This window comes from Podarcis melisellensis (assembly GCF_964234715.1).
Source record: "Podarcis melisellensis genome assembly, chromosome: 9".
Lineage (NCBI taxonomy): Eukaryota > Metazoa > Chordata > Lepidosauria > Squamata > Lacertidae > Podarcis > Podarcis melisellensis.
In genome coordinates, this window is record NC_138541.1 from 28,953,198 (window position 1) to 28,971,063 (window position 17,866).

The following is a 17,866-nucleotide window of genomic DNA, read 5'->3' on the forward strand; positions in this document are numbered from 1 at the left end:
CATTTGCAACAGCTAAAGTAGGATTTTGATTCTCTTGGCCTCTGACCTGGCATGCCATGGAAACCCTACTCTAGTATAATCTGAGTGTGCATTCATTCAGGTAAAAAGTGTTTCTAAAGCATTCAAAACCAGAAATTTTTCTGTCCTGGAAGAGGTGTTTCCTCAGGACATAATGGTGATTCTGACCACTGCCTTGCCAAATAGAACACTTTGTAATCCTTTGGTGTGGCCAACCTAGATTCCACCCAGGGAACGGATCCAGATGCTGCATCTAGTATCATCCCGTTTCTGCTTCTTATGTTACTTAGACAGTTAAGGATTTGGTAGGTTTTGCAACAAAAAATGATGCAAGTCCATTATTTTAATGGAGAAAGACATATAGCCTTCCCCATTTCCTGCCCTTGCTCTTGTGATGTTCACTTCCTAATAAAGTCCTCACAATTTCTCTGGTAGTGAATGTGGCTTCTTTACCTTCCTTAATTCTAATGCTGGCATCTTAGTTTCCTGTTCTGCACCCACTTGGTATCCCCCAATATGTGCGAAGCATGGATTTTTATTTCCGTCAGGAAAATGGATAAGTTGATGTATCACCTTAGAAACATTAAAAGTAAGTTTCAACACTGTGGAATGGATGAAGTAAGAGCTGGAAGGCATTAAAAGGCAGAAGCAATAAGTCTTGTGTTTCATTTGTAGATGTCATGGCTTTCCGGAACATGAACAGAAAGAGGCATATTGGACTGCAGCAACTTTCAGCTTTGGCATCCACCGGAAGGACATTTTTAGGACCAGTGAAATCACTCAAATTTATTGTTGATGAATGTACTCCTGGTGGTGTGTTGGTTTGTTCTGCAGTAAGACTTCTTGAAAGCTTGGATTTAACTAGTGCAGTGGGACAACTTCTTAATGAAGCCATCCAGGCACAGAACAAAGAATATAGAACTGGGACAACTACCCTGTTGTTTCTTGTCAGCATTTGGAGCAAGGCTGTACTTGAATGCCTTCAGCAGGGTGTTCCCCTTTCCATAGTGGTAGCTGAGATGTTTGAAGGCCTGAACTCTTGCATTGAACATCTGCAGTGCCTTACATTATCACTACACAACATGCAGCAAAGTCTATATGATATTCCTATTAAATATGATGACACAGCCTCCAATGACATCTGTTCTGGCATTGCTGGAAAACAGGTAATTGAAATGAAAACTCCAGATACCAAATCCTACAATAGTTATTTGCTTGAACATCCTTATGATTATGCACAAGTATCAGAAGAAGAATCAGAAATTGCTACAATCCCGGAAGCAAATGCATGCTATTGTCAGGGAAAGTGTGCATGTCCAGGAGTATTGACTGCAGGCAGCAGAGTTAGTTCACTAGGTAAATCAGTCGAAACCAGTTGTGGTTTTACAGTTTGCAAAACTGTGAGTCAGAAAAGCTGCAGCTTTCAAAGCTGTCCTTTGGGTGCCTCAGGCCGTAAGAAAATATCAAAAGTAACCCACTTCAGTAGGCACTTAAGCAGTATAAAGGAAAGTCCTTCACTGCAGCAAACCAATCAGCTGGCCAATGAGTTAAGTGATTTGGGACAATTGGCAATGTCTTTGAGCCATGGAAATTGGCACGCATTGAAACTGGTACAGGATATTCTCAGGTGCCAGTTGCAGACTGCCGACAGAATGGCTGGTGTTCATCCATTCCAATTTAATATTTCAGAAGTTGTGACATGTTGTTTACCAGGCATGTCTGAAAGTCATTCTTGTGTCTGTCCTGGGTACATCACTTTATTACACCCAGAGAGAGTTGCTGTTGCTAAGCAGCTCCAGGATAGGCCTCTTCGTATTATTCTTGCCGATGGTGACCTGAGTGAAACATACCACCATCTGGGGTTTAACAGGTCACAGAATGTAAAGATGTTCTTAGAAGGTCCAGTTGCTGAAGACAACAGCTCAGGATTGTGGGTCAACTCCATGTTGGATATTCTGATTCAGTCCAGGGTAAATCTAATTTTGGTACGAGGCAACACATCAGCAAGTTTAGAAGAAAGATGCCTGCTGAATAATATAGTGATAGTTAACGGGGTAGCTGACAATGTATTGAAGGCTTTTAGCGATGTTACAAGAGCAGACAGAGTGACTTACCTCACCCAAGTGAATGAGCATTGCATAGGTGAGGGTGTCTATCTGAACCTCTGTGGAGCATTAAAGTTAAGTTGGGTTGGATTGAATGGCCAAGTGCCAGTTGCTTTAACAGCAAAAGGCATTCACCTGATAACAGCTGTGCTTAGCTGCCCGGTTATATCCAAGATGCAAGCCGTCGAAGATCAGTTTTGGACCTGCGCTCACCGTGTGCATCATGCCCTTCTCGATCAAGCAGTCTTTCCAGGAGGTGGCACCGTGGAGCTCCTGTGTCTTGCTTATCTTGAGAATCTGGAGAAAGCAGCCAAGAATTCCAGGGAAGAAGGGTTTCATGATGGCTACTCTTGGCTTGCAAAAACCTCAGAGCAATATAAAGCTCTGGTGCTTAATGCTTTGTCACGTGGTTGGCACCAGTACATTTGTACCGTTATGTGTAACAGTGCAGACTCTGCATCGGAGCTTGAAGCCAGCACCTTTATACAACAGCATCTCAGGAAAGCAGCCTTGAGTGGTTTGCCGTCCACCTACCTGCTGGATGAGTTTAAAAAGGGCAAGATGGGAACAGCAAGCCCTGAACATGGTGGGACATTTGAAAAGCCTCTGAAAGTATATGACAATGTTACTGCTAAGGTGGAAGCGTGGCGTAGAGCTCTCGATTTGGTGCTGTTAGTGCTTCAAACAGATGCTGAAATTATCACAGGGCCTAAGAGGGATCAGTTGCTAAAGTCGCAGGCCTCAAGTGAGTTCATGTTTTTGTAAGTAATGTGCAGGCCTGCATATGGTTATGTTAACAAGTATTCCTGGCCAAGTTCAGAAGCAAAAAATATATGACGATAATAAAATTCAGAATGATTGCCTTCTTCGTTTTAGAAATCAAAATCCATTCCCAAGAAAGGACTCAAGTCATGGAAGGGCACGTTCCTCATAATCTCCATTTAATCATAATTTCTTTTATTTTTTCCTAGATATTGCCATTGACCATAAATGTGTTATCAGTAAGTGCCATTCATTTCAGCAGGACGTAAAATTGTGTGATAATCTTGGCTCCCTTCAAGCTGAACTATTTAAGGGCTCCATTCTACAGTACAACTAGTTTGTTTCTTTTTAAACTGATGTAATTCTTCTTTATAAATTTAGATGGTGCCTTTTAACTTTGTTTTAAGGCATGCAAATAAATTTAAGGTTATAAATTTGGAAAGGGGGGGGGGACACCAGTAAATCATTAGGTTACATGGGTGGAAGCAATAAAGTGCCATTGAGATTTCTTTTTGGAAGTTCCAGTGGCTGTCCTTGAGGGGAAGATCTGTTAAGGCTTCTCCTGGGGACAGGGATTAATTGTTAAGCCACTCTGGGTATTGTAGTCTTGTGAGGGGAATAGTGACCTTCTAACAGCTCTAAGCATCCTTAACAAACTACAGTTCCCAGGTGTCTTTGGGGGAAGCCCATGACTTTCAAGCAGTATAATACTGCTTTAAATGTATAGTACATATGAGGCCTTATCTCAGTTGTTGATGTTACCCACATTTGCAGTTCCTCAAAGGACCCATAAGATACTTCAAGGGGAGTTCAAATAAAGCCTCTCTGCAGCTTAACTCTGCCAAAACAACTCTTGTGCATCACATCTGTTGGAAGGAGTTGCTGACACAGGAACACCAGTGTATTACTCTAGCCTTGGATCCCAGCAGTAGTGTTGCTCTTGTTGGCATCCGTCTGTCTCGAGAGGCGATGGAGTCAAACAAATGCATTAGTAGCCCTGAAGTGATCTATCGGGGGCGCAAGCCTGGGCAGTATGTATGCAGGTCCTGGGCTGCTTAGATGACAAGACCCCACTCTTGGCCTCGCTAAGAGTTGGACTTGATGGCCCTTCCAACTCTATGATTCTATGATTAATATGCATAAATTCAGAACTGTAGCATGTTCTATATGCATTATATTATAAAGTAGTGTTTGTTTCTGTTATTTTATTTATTTATTACATTTGTATCCTACCTCTCCTCCAGTGAGCTCATGGTAACGTATATAGTATCTCTGTCTCATTTCATCTTCACAAGAATCCTGTGTGGTTGGTTAGGCTGAGAGAGAACAACTGGTCCAAGGTTACTCACTGAATCTCGTGGCATGGATTTGAACCCAGATTATAGCTAACTGCATCTGATAGAGTAATTACAACTTGCCTCTAATAATTATTAGCTACCTGGTATCAAGTAGATTTCTTCTAAAGGCATGTTGACAAATAGGCATGTAAGTTTTTTAATGCTGTGACAAATAGCAGTTGTGGGGGATTTTCATGAGGAAAATTGTGCAAGGGGAAAGGGTTAACCCTCCCCCTCGAACAATGTTTGCAGTACAGATCCCTCTTCCTCCTTGCAACAGCTGTCTGTAAAATGTTTCTAGTGAGTGGAGATGCATTTCATTCATCTCCTCCATAACATTGCAGCCAACAAACCCTTTAAAACAACTTACCTTTAAAATGAGTAGTTCACACATCGTAGGAAGCTCTTGTGGAAAATGAACGTAAATGGTGGTAGTTGCATGATTTCCTGAGGCTGAAACCTTTCCGGCATGACACCAATGCCTGGCACCAGTTGTGTTAAGATCAGATTTATATGTGGCATAAACTGTGGTTCCTGTCTTGTACTCAGATGCATACATTTTTAAAGCATGACATTGGTAGCTCACAGTTTTCAAGTGTGGTTGGGAATTGGAAGCTACTTCAGACCCTGGAAAGTATGAAAAGCCTTCTATACTTAAAACAAACTATTTTGTGAGCCATCAACACCATAACTAATTCCACTAACATTCATTTCAGGAACAAGCAAACCCCAATGAAACTGAGGACTGGGACTGATACTTTTAAAAAGATCAGAGATGAGTGCAGCATTTCTTCGTTTGCATTTGTTATAATGCAAATGCAAACAAATATATTTGTCCGCTTGTATTTGTTATTTGCTCTCTGATTGGACCTGGACTTGGGACCCCAGCAACACCCATGACTGAAGATTAGGTGATCTAGAGCTTGAAATAGGATATTGAAATGAGAGTGTCCTCTTGTTATCATCATCAATAATAATCATCATCATTACTATTCCTTTTAGCCAGCAGATGGCAATCTACAGTTCTCTTGTATACCCGAACTCTAAACACAGAAGTCAGTCTAATTAAATCCGGTGAAGATATGCTCTATAGCACGGGTGTCCAAACTTTTTTCAAAGAGGGCCGGATTTGATGAAGTGAACATGCATGAGGGCCGACCACAGTTGTAGAGCTTTTTTTAGGATTCTACCCCAAAGTAGTTGTTGTTTACCTTTTTTAGGATTCCCCCCCCCCCCGAGTTCTGGACTTTTTAAAGGATTAGTCACCAAATACTATTCGTATACAGTCATACCTCAGGTTACAGATGCTTCAGGTTGCGTTTTTTTGGGTTGCGGACCGTTGAAACCCGGAAGTACTTCCAGGTTTTGACAGTCACGCATGTGCAGAAGTGCTAAATCACGCTTTGTGCATGCGCAGAAGTGCCAAATCGCAACCCGCACGTGTGCAGATGTGGGTTGCGAACGCTGCGAGTTGCGAACGTGCATCCCGCATGGATCACGTTCGCAACCTGAGTGTCCACTGTACCTTTGGGCTTGGATCGCAGGCAGCACAGAGGGAACGGTGCATGGGAGTGAGGGATGACCGGAGCGAGGCAGCCAGAGCCAAATGACGGATGGAAGAGAAGGCTGAAAAGCCGCTGCCACAAGCCAGCAAACAGCCGGGATACAGAGGCAGGCACATGCGAGAGCCGACAGGAGGACAATACCTAGAACCGAACACAGGGCGCCAGCGCAAGCAGGCAACCAGCAGTATTGGAGCAAAACCAGCAGAGAGGTTTTGAAGTCAAGAAATTCATTGCTGATAATACAAAAGGTTCAGGGCTAATATTAAGGAAAGGCTTTGACCATCATACAGTAAGAATAGGTGGGAAATAATTTCATGGGCAATTCCAATTTAGAACAACTTGGTTTTCCATGAGGCTAAACACAGTTGGCAAAGGTTAGTTGTATCTGTCTGGTTATCACATAGAAGATAGTGATACCTGACAAGCAACCGGTGGATTAAAAATTCAGCGCAGAGCAAATGTAGAGATATTTTGCCAGTTCTTTGATTAGCACCTTAAAAAAAATCTATGTTATCCCATGAGCATTGAAAATATTATTTCTTCCCATATACTGCCAGGTTTTTTTCTGCAGCTGAAAACTTTCATTAGTCCTTCTGATTTTTATCCTTTACTTGAAGATATTTAGAAAAGTACTTTCCTACCCCTGCCAACTTCTTTTTGGTTTTTGTGTTTCCATTGGTCACTATTTATGAGTATGTTTGAACATGTGACGTAAAAAAGATTCTTCACTGAATGTTTTTGCAGTGGATAAAAGGTAAACAGACAGTTCTGTAGCCTTCTGAAACCTTGTTTTTTCTCATTAAAAGGAAGCCAGTTTTCCTGTGCTAACCTCAGAAAAGGAGCTACACGGGGCTTCTGTGTGGCACGCTGTCTGAGGTAAACAACAAAACAGTCCAACCATACCATTAAATGGTACTTCAGCGGAGTTTCTAATGCATATATTAACTGGCTAATGCAGAGCATTGATTTTATTTCACACTATTTCTGAAGCACAGTGCATCACTCTTAACTGTGCAAACACGGCAACACACAACCATGGTCCCCAAGGTGTTTTTTTTGAGCAACACTCAGAAACCTCAGTGCGTTAGGTACACTGGGGCTTGATGGGCAGTGTAGTGCATCTTGAACCCGTTCACCATGAGGATGTCAAAGAAAGGTCACTTCAAGGCAAAAAGATAAATGCAAGTTGTGGGATAAATCAGCCCTCAATAAAACTGCACATTAGACATAATAAACAGTATCATTACTCACTGGAAAATGCTTAATGCTTTTTGTTATGTGTAAAACAGCAGCAGGAAATCCCCTATTTTGGGGTGGGACACATGAAGATGATGTCAGATGAGTCTCATTGCTGAGCCAAATTACAGCTCATTAGTCTGATGTGCATTCCAGGTTGGTCATATTGTTTCTCCTCCTCCCGCCAGCTCTTCCCCCATCATCCGGAGAGCATAGAAAAGTATTTCCTATGGAGGACAAAGTACTGGAGATGTGTGGTGTTGCCTTTGCAGAAATGTGTTTTATTTATGAATGTGTAGATCATTATGGGCATGAAGCATCAATCCTGAAAGAGCAAAAAACCCCACCTACAACAGAAAACTTCCCCTACCTGGGGTGGGCAACACACTTATTTTAAATTATTCCCTGTTGATCATGCTGCTTCTGGTTGGGTGGCTCCTAGTGTTACAACTCCTCTGTTGTAAGCTATAAGCAGAATTGCTCTATACTTTCAGCATTGTTAAGGGTATTCTGCTTTTTGTGTGTGTACACCTTGTTATATACCATCCTCACCAGTGGGTGTGACGTAGCTGCTGTGGGACCATTTGAAACTCAATGCACATTTACTGTAGTTCGTGTGTTGGGTGCCATTTTATGACTCTGTGGCACTTTATAGTGGGGTGATCTCCCCTCTGACCTTGAGGTTCCACAGAATGCCAGGCTACTTCAGAGTAGACCTGTTGAGTCCTGTGTTCTCAGAAATCGGGAACCCAGTTCATCACAGGACCTGCCAATGGGCTTCTAAGCTCTTTTCTTTCTAGGTTGGCCTAGGTACTTAATTAACACAGGCCATGTTATTGCTTCATTCCTCACCCAAGTTACCTTCCCTTTGGCTCCCTGGTTTTTAAATTTGTCATCTGCCTACTTAGCCTGTCAGCCTTGAGTCATCTGCAGAGGGAGCCACCCTCCTCCTTGTCTGTCAGTGCCTGACTGTGTTGCTGTTGGAAGTGCTAAACACTGTGGCATTTCCCCCCCAGTTGTATTTTCAGTGGTTTGTTTGTTCGTCCATTCATTCATTCATTTTCTGTCTTCCTCCCTTTCCTGCATGTGAGTGTGCGCACGCACACACACAGTACTTCATCAAGAGAAGTATAATTCAATTACCATGTAACAGTACTATTACACTTGACTAAGTTGTGTACCAAATAACCCATAAGTCATCTAACTCAATATATGTTGAGTCATTGATTGTTTGAAAGATTACCTTGCATAGCTGGTAGTCAAAACTGTTCACAACTGCAAATTCCACTGTTTCTTTACCTGTTGGGCAGTGGTGCACATACCTGTTTCTATATAGATATACCCTACATAGAATATACCCATCCTGTATATTTTGTAGTGCTTTAAAGTGCCATTAAGAATGTAAGAAGAGTCCTACTCCTTTATCACACACACAGCCCAACAAGACAAGGACAAAAACCCACCAACAGCATACAAATCAATATTGCTAACCTGATCCAAAACACCCACCCACCCCACTCACACATGAAAACAAAGACCACCACAGCCAACCACAAATGAACAACCACACCCTAGGCCAACCCCAACCTCTCTCACCACCAAAGGAACACAAGTGAACGGCAAAGAACCTGCACAAGCAACGCTGACACCAAACCCTACATACATTAAGTAGAATAGAAACATTCACAACCATGCCACTTTTGATCTTGTGTGTAGTATATAGGCACTGTCAGCCATTGATAACCTTAACCTCCATCAATTTGTCTAAACCCCTAAGCCTTATCTGGGTGAATAGCTCACACTATTATTAACAATTGTGTGGAATGAAGAGAGGCTGCAGTTGTCATTGGTATCCTTCTGAATTGCCAGAGATAGGGATACTATTTTTAATGGTTCCACTCTTACTGTGCAGACAGGTGCTTGGTGATGGTGCTACACTCTTATGGGAAGCCTGTGAACTGCCATAGAGAGGTGATCTTGATCTTGCTGTTTAACATTTAAATGAAACCAAGGGACTACAAGTTTGGTGCTGCCAGTCTGCTGGCAGCCATCTTTGTTTAGAGAAGAGGCTTCCCATGGGAGATGTAACAGAAGCACTGAATGACTGTTGCACTAGGTGGCAGTACTGGAAAATGCACTGAGGTGCTCTGTTTGAAAATGAAAACGTTATAACTTGATGATAAATGCACAATGTATTTTTAATCAAAACAGGAAGCACTAAAGTTTGGCTATTCCCTCAGATTGTTTTACAAAGCCAAAGGGGAGAAGGGGGGAAAGTTTGGCATGTTATGCCTTGGAAAAAAATAGACATATAAAGGGGAAGAATTAATTTGAGCAAGAAGAGAAAGTGTTGAAATTGCTATATCTCAGCCATTTCTCAAAATATCTTTTAAATTTGGTCAACTATTGCACTAAATACATAGGTCCTACATGCTTAAGTTCAAACAGTTTAGACCACCTTTGTTTTATTAACATGAAGAACATTCAGGCTTCATAACGGTGGGACGCAGTTTGACCTCTCTAACTTAACGGTATTGGCACTCTTGTGCCTGTATAATATAAAGATGTTTACATTAGAGGTTGTTTGTTCGCTTCATTATATTTCATTGTATATGTACCACTTTATGCTGATCATGTGGGGATTGTGTTTTGTATTTTTAGAAACTTTTTATTCACTGTGGAATTTCCTTAGGGGAGCCTACTAGATGCAATTCAGACTTTTAATAGAATCCATTTTTGGTGGGTTTTTAAAGCTCCTTTTTTGTATTGGAATACTTTTGAAGCTGTAGGTTGATTTTAATTTGCAGCTGCTGTTTAGCTCTTCGTAATTCACTTGATGTCTAAACGTGGTTTTATTGATGCTTGTAATTTTTCTTTTGCTGTTTTATTGTGGTTCTATGCAGTTATATTTAATATTCTTGGGTATTTACTGCAAGCTGCTTTGGGAAGCCTACCAAAAGTCCAAGTGGTGAGATAAAAATACAAAATGAATAAAAAAAATATAAAGTGAATATCAGATGCAAACTTTACTATAATGCTCTTTCTGGTAGTTTGGATGTTTCATAGTACCTTTCATTTCAGTTTTTGTTTTGTTTATCTTCCACGGACATTATCAGGGTGTGGGTGTGTTTTTAAGAAAAGCTTTAGGAATTAATGTTTGGCATAATGTCTCCACTGTAGTGCCTGCCAATAAACACTTCATTAGCATCTCAGTTTTTGTTGGCATTTCAGTTTTGTTTCCCCTATCTTCCATCATTATTATCAGAGTGTTCTTCCTTGGTTAGAAAAGCTTTAGAAGTCTATTTTTGGGCATACTGTATCTACATAGTCTCCATTTCCATCCAATAAACTCTTCCTTCCTTCCTTCCTTCCTTCCTTCCTTCCTTCCTTCCTTCCTTCCTTCCTTCCTTCCTTCCTTCCTTCCTTCCTTTCCTTATACCTTGCAAAACTCCATCTACTGCAAACATCAAGTGTGCCCCCAATCTGGTCCCCCCTCTGATGTTTCTGGACTCTCTCCAGCTCCAGCTCCAACTCAGGATGATGAGAGTCCAGTAACTTCTACAGGGCACCATATTAGCTGACATGCATAACGGATTGAATTCCAGAATTGTGCCAACTGTAGCTTAAGCTTCCAAACATAAAACCAAATCCTGGTTTAGAACTCTTTGTGTTTCATTCTTTCTCTGCTCACTGATCCAGCAGCTTCTGTAAGGCAACAACTACCATATCAATGGTTTACAATGCCAAACAACAGTAGCAACAACAAAACAACAAAAACACTTAAATGCAAAATCCAAAAAAACTTCAACCCATGATTTCTGACTTTAGTTTGCCAATCCAGACTGATTGAAGTGAAGCTTTCTTGGCCATGGTTTGCTGTGGTGCCAGAGCTGAGCCACACTCATACATCTATCTCAAAATTATCTTCCCCCATCCTTCCCCCCCTTATGTCTGACCAATATCTGAACGGGCACACAAGTCTTTGTTCACATTTTTTTTTAACCCAAATGTCAGCCACAACAGCCCACTCATCAAATGAGGAGGAAGTACTTAGGTTCAGGAAACATTAAATAGGGACATTACAGGACAAGTGGGTGTCTAGAGACAATCATCTAAACTAGATTGCTGTAATGGAGACTTGCTTGGACAGACAGACTATAAGAAGACAGGGGAGGATTTTTTTGTGCCTGAAATCTACAAAGACTGGCAGAGGGGTGTTTCCATTTCTGTACTTGGGAAAGAATATTAAATATTTTCTACATATGGCGCTGTCAAGAGGGTCCGTGGGCCTCAGAGCAAAGATTAGCAGTTTCCCTCAATCCCCAAAGCTGAACTTTTGGCTTGAATAGTGAAAACTAAAGAGGAGCACAGCATAACTGTTCATGGTGCAGCATTCCAGCTGCCTATGTCTCTTGTGGTGTGCCTATTTAGTAACTGGAAGCAAAGTGAGGAGGACATTGTGTGTTTATTCAGTGGCATTTTATGTCCATCCTAAGCACCTTAAGGAAAGGGACACGGGTGGCGCTGTGGGTTAAACCACAGAGCCTAGGACTTGTCGATCAGAAGGTCGGCAGTTCGAATCCCCGCGACGGAGTGAGTTCCCATTGCTTGGTCCCTGCTCCTGCCAACCTAGCAGTTCGAAAGCACACCAGTGCAAGTAGATAAATAGGTACCGCTCCAGCGGGAAGGTAAACGGTGTTTCCGTGCGCTGCTCTGGTTTGCCAGAAGTGGCATAGTCATGCTGGCCACATGACCCTGAAGCTGTACACCGGCTCCCTCGGCCAATAAAGCGAGATGAGCACCGCAACCCCAGAGTCGGTCACGACTGGACCTAATGGTCAGGGGTCCTTTTACCTTTACCTTTTAAGCCCCTTAAGTCAGCAGATCTAGAGACTAGAATTGTTCTGTAATTCATAAATTCATAAATTTAAAATTAAGTCAGCATATTATTGAAACCTCAACAAAGGAACCCAATTTAAAGCAGCACTCTTTGTTAGAAGGATTGACTATCTTTAATATTTTTTCCTATCCGCGGTACTGTAATGTTATAAGAATTTTAAGGTCATATATTTAAAAAATTAAATGTTCATAACTGTATATATAAGCCACATGTCTGAAACCCCACAGATTAGGTCCTGAACAAATTGACCTCAAATATTTCTCTGCAAGGTAGAAGTGGGAAACCTCCCCATTGTCTCTTTCCTCACAAATCCTGTCTTAAGGGCACATTCAAGATATGAACAGGGTGTGAGCCTGTGACCTAGATTCAGGAGTTAAGTAGTTATAATAACAAAAGAGTAGCCGAAACCCAGATAATGCAATCAGGTAACTTGCCAGACGGGAGATAAACAACGCACTCAGATTTCTGTTGTAGACCGCCTTTTCTGTGATGTAGGTATGATGTATCTGGGGGGTGGTCTGGGGCTACACCCCTTCTGTGATGTATGTTTGATCTTTCTGGGGATGGTCTTGGACTCCAGCGTGGGCAATTTAAAATGTCTATATAAGGGCTTGCACGCATGGCTCTGGGTCCTCCTCCTCTCTCCTGCGTGTGGGGGAGCACCCTGTTACAACAGCATTAATAAAGATCAGGCTTACTAGCTGCCTTGCTTCTCAATATTCTTTGGTTAGCCGCTGTTATTTTCTTCTACAGATAGAAAACCTAAAAAGAAGACTATATGGGCTCTTGGGTACCCCATAAGGGAAAAAGAGCAGGTTTTTTCTTTTCTTATATCAATAACGTACCACAACAAAAACAGCATACAAATAAGGATGTCCTCTCTAAACATTCTGACTAGCTGATTAAAATTGGTCCATATAGATTAATCAGTTATTTCTTCAGCTGTTTAAGCTAACAATTAAACCCTGAAGGCTTACTAAAAATGCAGCTGTCTTTAAATAGTTCCTAGGATACAATTACACTTTTGAGTGTAAAGTTCTCACTTCACATCTACTTTTTATGCTCTATTAGTAAAAAAACACATACAAACAACCAAAAAACTCCAGCTCTATAAATATGCATTGATTAATGATTCTTTATATTAGTTATCTAGTTCAGGGAAAAAATATACATGTGCATGGTTTTTAATAAATCTTCACTAGGGAAAAAGTTAGATCTTGTTCCTCTCACACACAGGGAGCATAATTTAGCAGATGATCACAACTGAATTTCTTGTGTTTCCATTTTCCAGAGGATTTTGTGTGTGCGTCTCCAGTTTTGATCATTAAGCAAACAACTGGGCAAGCTTTCAAAGGCTGAAAGGTCAGCCAGAGTACAACAGTTAATTTGAAATAAGTACTTTGATTTTTCCAAGAGCAGTTATTTTAATTAACTGAAATGAACATTCATCTGAAGTCCTTTAGTGTACTCCAAAGAGGGCACATCCTTCATCTTCTGGAGAGAACGGTCTTTCTAAAGAAGCTTCGATTAGGAGAAGAATTAAAAATATAATTTCAGTGTAGGAAGTTTTATTCTAGAAGCAGAGAAAAACAATTCTTCAGTTCTTCTTTAGTGTTCTTAATCAAAAGGTTTCCTTTATGTATTACATAGCTTGTTTTGCCCATGGTTGAATTAATGCCTTAGCATTGGTCAATGCCTTAGCAGGAGTGGGGAACCTTCTTCAAACTGAGGATGACATTCTTTCTTGACATTCTTTCAGTGGTAGCTAAGCCAGGGGTAGAGGTAGGCAGAACAACACATGCAATTTTTACCTTCCTACAGTGGGCTAGTTTTATACACACTCACATACCCCTATCTGCTGTCCATCCAGACAAACAAGAACCATTATTAGAGTTCAAGGAAACTTCCCACCCAGGCAATAAAATTCTAGAAGGACTGGTAAGTAGTATTGCCTTGGAGAGAGAGGCTGTGACTGAGAAGAAATTATAGCTCAGCAAGAATCCTGAGAGCCACACAGTATGGGATGGGTTTTAATGAGTAGGAGAAGATATATTTGTTGCAATTTACCCCTCCAGGCTTCCACATGTGTAGGTTGAACGGTTTCAAAATCTCATCCTTGGCAGCAAAATGAAAAGCATAGGAATCAGGCTGTAAAGTCTTGTTTTGAGCATGTCGACCTTTGAAGTAAGCTGGCTCCCTTTTCTTACTCTGCTTAATAAAGAATCAGGCGACAACTTGTAAAGTAAGTTTTAAAAAAAAAGTTTACTTACTTTATAATCATGCATTGGTTTGCAGCAACAGTAGCAGTAAAAACTATGCAGGCAAAATACTTACCGTATTTTTTGCACCATAACACACACTTTTTTCCTCCTAGAAAGTAAGGGGAAATGTCTGTGCGTGTTATGGAGGGAATGCCTACGGGTGGCATGCCTACGGATTTTCCTCCTCTAAAAACTATGTGCGTGTTATGGTCGGGTGCGTGTTATAGAGCGAAAAATACGGTATATGTGCAGTATAAAAGGACATGGGTGGCACTGTGGTCTAAACCACTGAGCCTCTTGGGTTTGCTGATCGTAAGGTCAGCAATTTGAATCCGTGCGATGGGGTGAGCTCCCGTTGCTCTGTCCCAGCTTCTGCCAACCTAGCAGTTCGAAAGCACACCAGTTCAAGTAGATAAACAGGTACTGCTGAGGTGGGAAGGTAAATGGTGTTTCTATGCACTCTGGCTTCAGTCACAGTGTTCTCTTGTGCCAGAAGCGGTTTAGTCATGCTGGCCACATGGCTGGTCACAGGAGAGAAACAAACAAACAAACAAACAAACAAACAAACAAACAGGAAGTACCATATGCTATTTCATCTGTAGGAGAGGAGGTGAAATGTCATCACATAGAGCCCGCTGTACCAATTATATTTCTATGATCTGAGGACTTATATATCAGCAATCAGCAATACAGCTCTATGGTGTTAGCCTGTTCTCATGCTAACTAGGAAGAATATGCATTTGCTGGGTTTGGTTGCTAACTTCCCACACATGGAGAGGCTAGGAAGGCCACATTTGACTTCTTGGTCTGAAGTTCCCTTTGTCTTAAAGATAAACCAGCACTCAGTGTGCAGTGCCACAGTTTATAGATTTGTCTTGGCTACAGTAGTATCAGGTCCAATTGTTGACTTCACCTCCAGAGCATTGTCTCCCGTTTCTTCCTTCCTCCTATGCTTCTGAACTGCAACAGCTGCAATGGGTGATATAGCATTGGATTCCTCAGGATCCCTCCATCCCTTGATGTAGAGAAACCTTGGCTAGAGCCTCTGTAAGGCCTCCTTCTGCCATCTCTGCCACCTGGTTTGCTTGTAGTTCTCAGTGGCCTCTGTTCCTCTTCAAAAGCCCCATGCTTAATTCATAGCCCGTCCTCCTCCTCTCAAATATGCCCTTCTTATCCTGTGCCTCACCTGTCTTTTCCCATCCCAATTTCTGGTCAGCTCCCGAGGAGTCAACCCCCAGTCACCCACATCTACAGAATGCCACTGTTTATGCAGAGACATACATTGCTGGGGATGGTTGGATCCAGACAGCGAGATCCTCAGAAACTCTCCACTCCTGTTTTGTTGGGTCAGGTCTATCGTGCTTGTACATCAGATCACCAAAATAATTTATCTTAAAAAGTCAGATAATTTGGATGCATTTAATCTAATGGCAGACAACTCCTGTCAAATTTGTTCATATAAGTGTGCTCTTATAAGCAAATGCAGGGCTTCTTGTGACTTATGTGGTGCTGGGTGACACATTATAGCAAATTCTTTCACGCACACAAATATTTTTGCTGTGAAATTACTATCTAAAAAGAAATTTTGATAGGGTAAGTTCTATTGGAAAAGCAAGAAAGTGTGAAGAAGGCTTTGCTGACCATAGGGACATAAAATAAAAGAAGCTGCTTTGTACCAAGTCAAATAATTGGTATATCTAGTTTAGATATTCCAGTCTATGCTGACTGGAAGCAGCTCTAGCAGTTCAAAATGGAGTCTCTCCCAGCACAACTTTGAGATGCCCAGGACTGAACTTGGGACCATCTGCTTAAATTATTTTTGGGAGAGGGTGGGTGAAGTATATTAATGTTGGCTAAACTCTCTTCTGTTCCCCTCAGAATGTTTTTTCCAAGCCTACCAATATATATTGGGCAAACATCTTGTACATCTTAATAAATAGCTCACTTCCTGTACAGAACAGCATAAATAACTCAGTTGATTCCTAGTATGTTTACTAATAAGAAACGCAGCCCAGGATGTATTACATTTGTTCATTGAGAAGGATAACGTCTCCGCATACAGATAGTGTTACTAGACTCTCAGCTGGCTTAACTAACACTAGAACAAAGTCTAAAATTGCATGAAAAAAATGTTTCGTATCCGTGTTCCTCCTAGTGTTTATTATCAGTTATCAGAGCAGTCACAATTCAGATAGTTTGAACTGCGAGTGAAATCCCATACAGAAAATGCACCAGTGGAAGGGATATGAGATATTAAGAGATGAGAAATATTGAGGTATATACTATCAGTGGGAGCTGAAGGAACAAATGGAATTTAGAAACACGCCTCAGAAACTCCGCTCAGGGCTGTGCGTCTTACACCTTACAGAGTAAAAAGGTGGTACAGGGAAGTTGAGGGGAGTCTGGGTGGTGCCAGAAACCACACACCATATTTTTCGCTCCATAAGACGCACTTTTTTCCTCCTAAAAAGTAAGGGGAAATGTCTGTGCGTCTTATGGAGTGAATGTGTGGTCGATTCCTGGCTTCCTTTCTGGTCCCACCCTCTTGCCCAGGCCTCCATTGTTGAATGTTCTGCAGATGGAGGCTGTTTGTTTCCCCAGTGACATGTGATTGGCTGATTAGATTATCTGTCTGGAAACTGTTTAAACGGCTCCCTTTCCTAAAGAGGCTGCGGAACTCTGAGTTGAACCCTATAAAAACAGGATTTTTCCCCTTTGCAAAGTAAGCTCAACAACTTTGAGCTGATCTTCAAAAGAGGGGCTTTTCCCCTTTGCAAAAGAAGCTGCACAACTGTGAGCTGATCCCCCCCCCCAAATGGGGCTTTCCCCCTTTCTTCCTCTAAAAACTAGGTGCGTCTTATGGTCAGGTGTGTCTTATGGAGCGAAAAATACTAGTTTGGGCAACAGGCGAGGGTAAAGCAGATGGCTCCTGTCTCTCCAGACCATGGTTTAGTGTTCTGAAAGAAATAGCTCACAGAGCACAGAGAGTTTTCATTTTAATGTTATATTACTATCTGGACTCTTGCTTTTCTCGTTTTAAATGCAAAATGCTACCAACTGGAAGATTACATCATAATTTGCTCTGCGATATTTCACCATGTCATTGAGGTTGGAAAAAAAATATTTCAAAATTCTAAAGATGGTGAAAACATCCTCTTCACTGGATGACATTCAAAACTTTTAGAAAGGTGAGAGCCCCAAAATAATACCGCTATTCAAACTGTAATGTGGGCATCTGCAATTAGTGCCAAATACCTAGGTCCTGTTATTTTCCTCTCTCAAGCTATGTTCCTTCTAGAAGATTTGAATATATCTCTGGCTACATCGCTACCTCCTAAAACTATTTTATGTTATGGTTGACAATGCAGAAAATGCTTTGTTTTTATATGATGGTGCAAAAAAAAACAAGCCACAAATCTAACTTTTGCCACATTTCTATACTGAACAGTTTGTCAGACAACCAGTCTGCTAAGACTATACAGAAGTTTTGTCTTTTATATCTAAAGAAGACCCATTATAAATATGCCGGCCCATTTTTAGTGAGTGGAAATTTTCATGTTTTGATACATGATTTAGTATAAATATTAGAGTTTTTCCATTTTCTGATTTTACAATTGTGCTAGTATAACCAAAGACATGTCAACAGGGCTGGAGGTTTTGTGTGTGTGTGCTGAGCAAATTC

At 41.3% G+C, this 17,866-nt stretch overlaps 1 protein-coding gene and 1 long non-coding RNA gene across 2 annotated transcripts in view; one reads left to right on the top strand and one right to left on the bottom strand.

Annotated features, from left to right (window-relative positions):
• The window catches only part of BBS12 (Bardet-Biedl syndrome 12), a 6,270-nt gene extending 1,297 nt beyond the window's left edge, over nt 1–4,973 (top strand). The window contains exons 2-3 of the mRNA XM_081926297.1: nt 694–2,868; nt 4,939–4,973. Of these exons, the coding sequence (XP_081782423.1) occupies nt 699–2,868; nt 4,939–4,958 (2,190 nt within the window). The 5' untranslated portion in view covers nt 694–698 and the 3' untranslated portion in view covers nt 4,959–4,973. The remainder of the gene's footprint in view (nt 1–693; nt 2,869–4,938) is intronic.
• LOC309378302 overlaps nt 1–11,813 on the bottom strand; it is a 22,061-nt gene extending 10,248 nt beyond the window's left edge. The window contains exon 1 of the long non-coding RNA XR_014172009.1: nt 11,538–11,813. This is a non-coding gene — a long non-coding RNA (uncharacterized lncRNA). The remainder of the gene's footprint in view (nt 1–11,537) is intronic.
• Nucleotides 11,814–17,866: the final 6,053 nt, after the last annotated feature.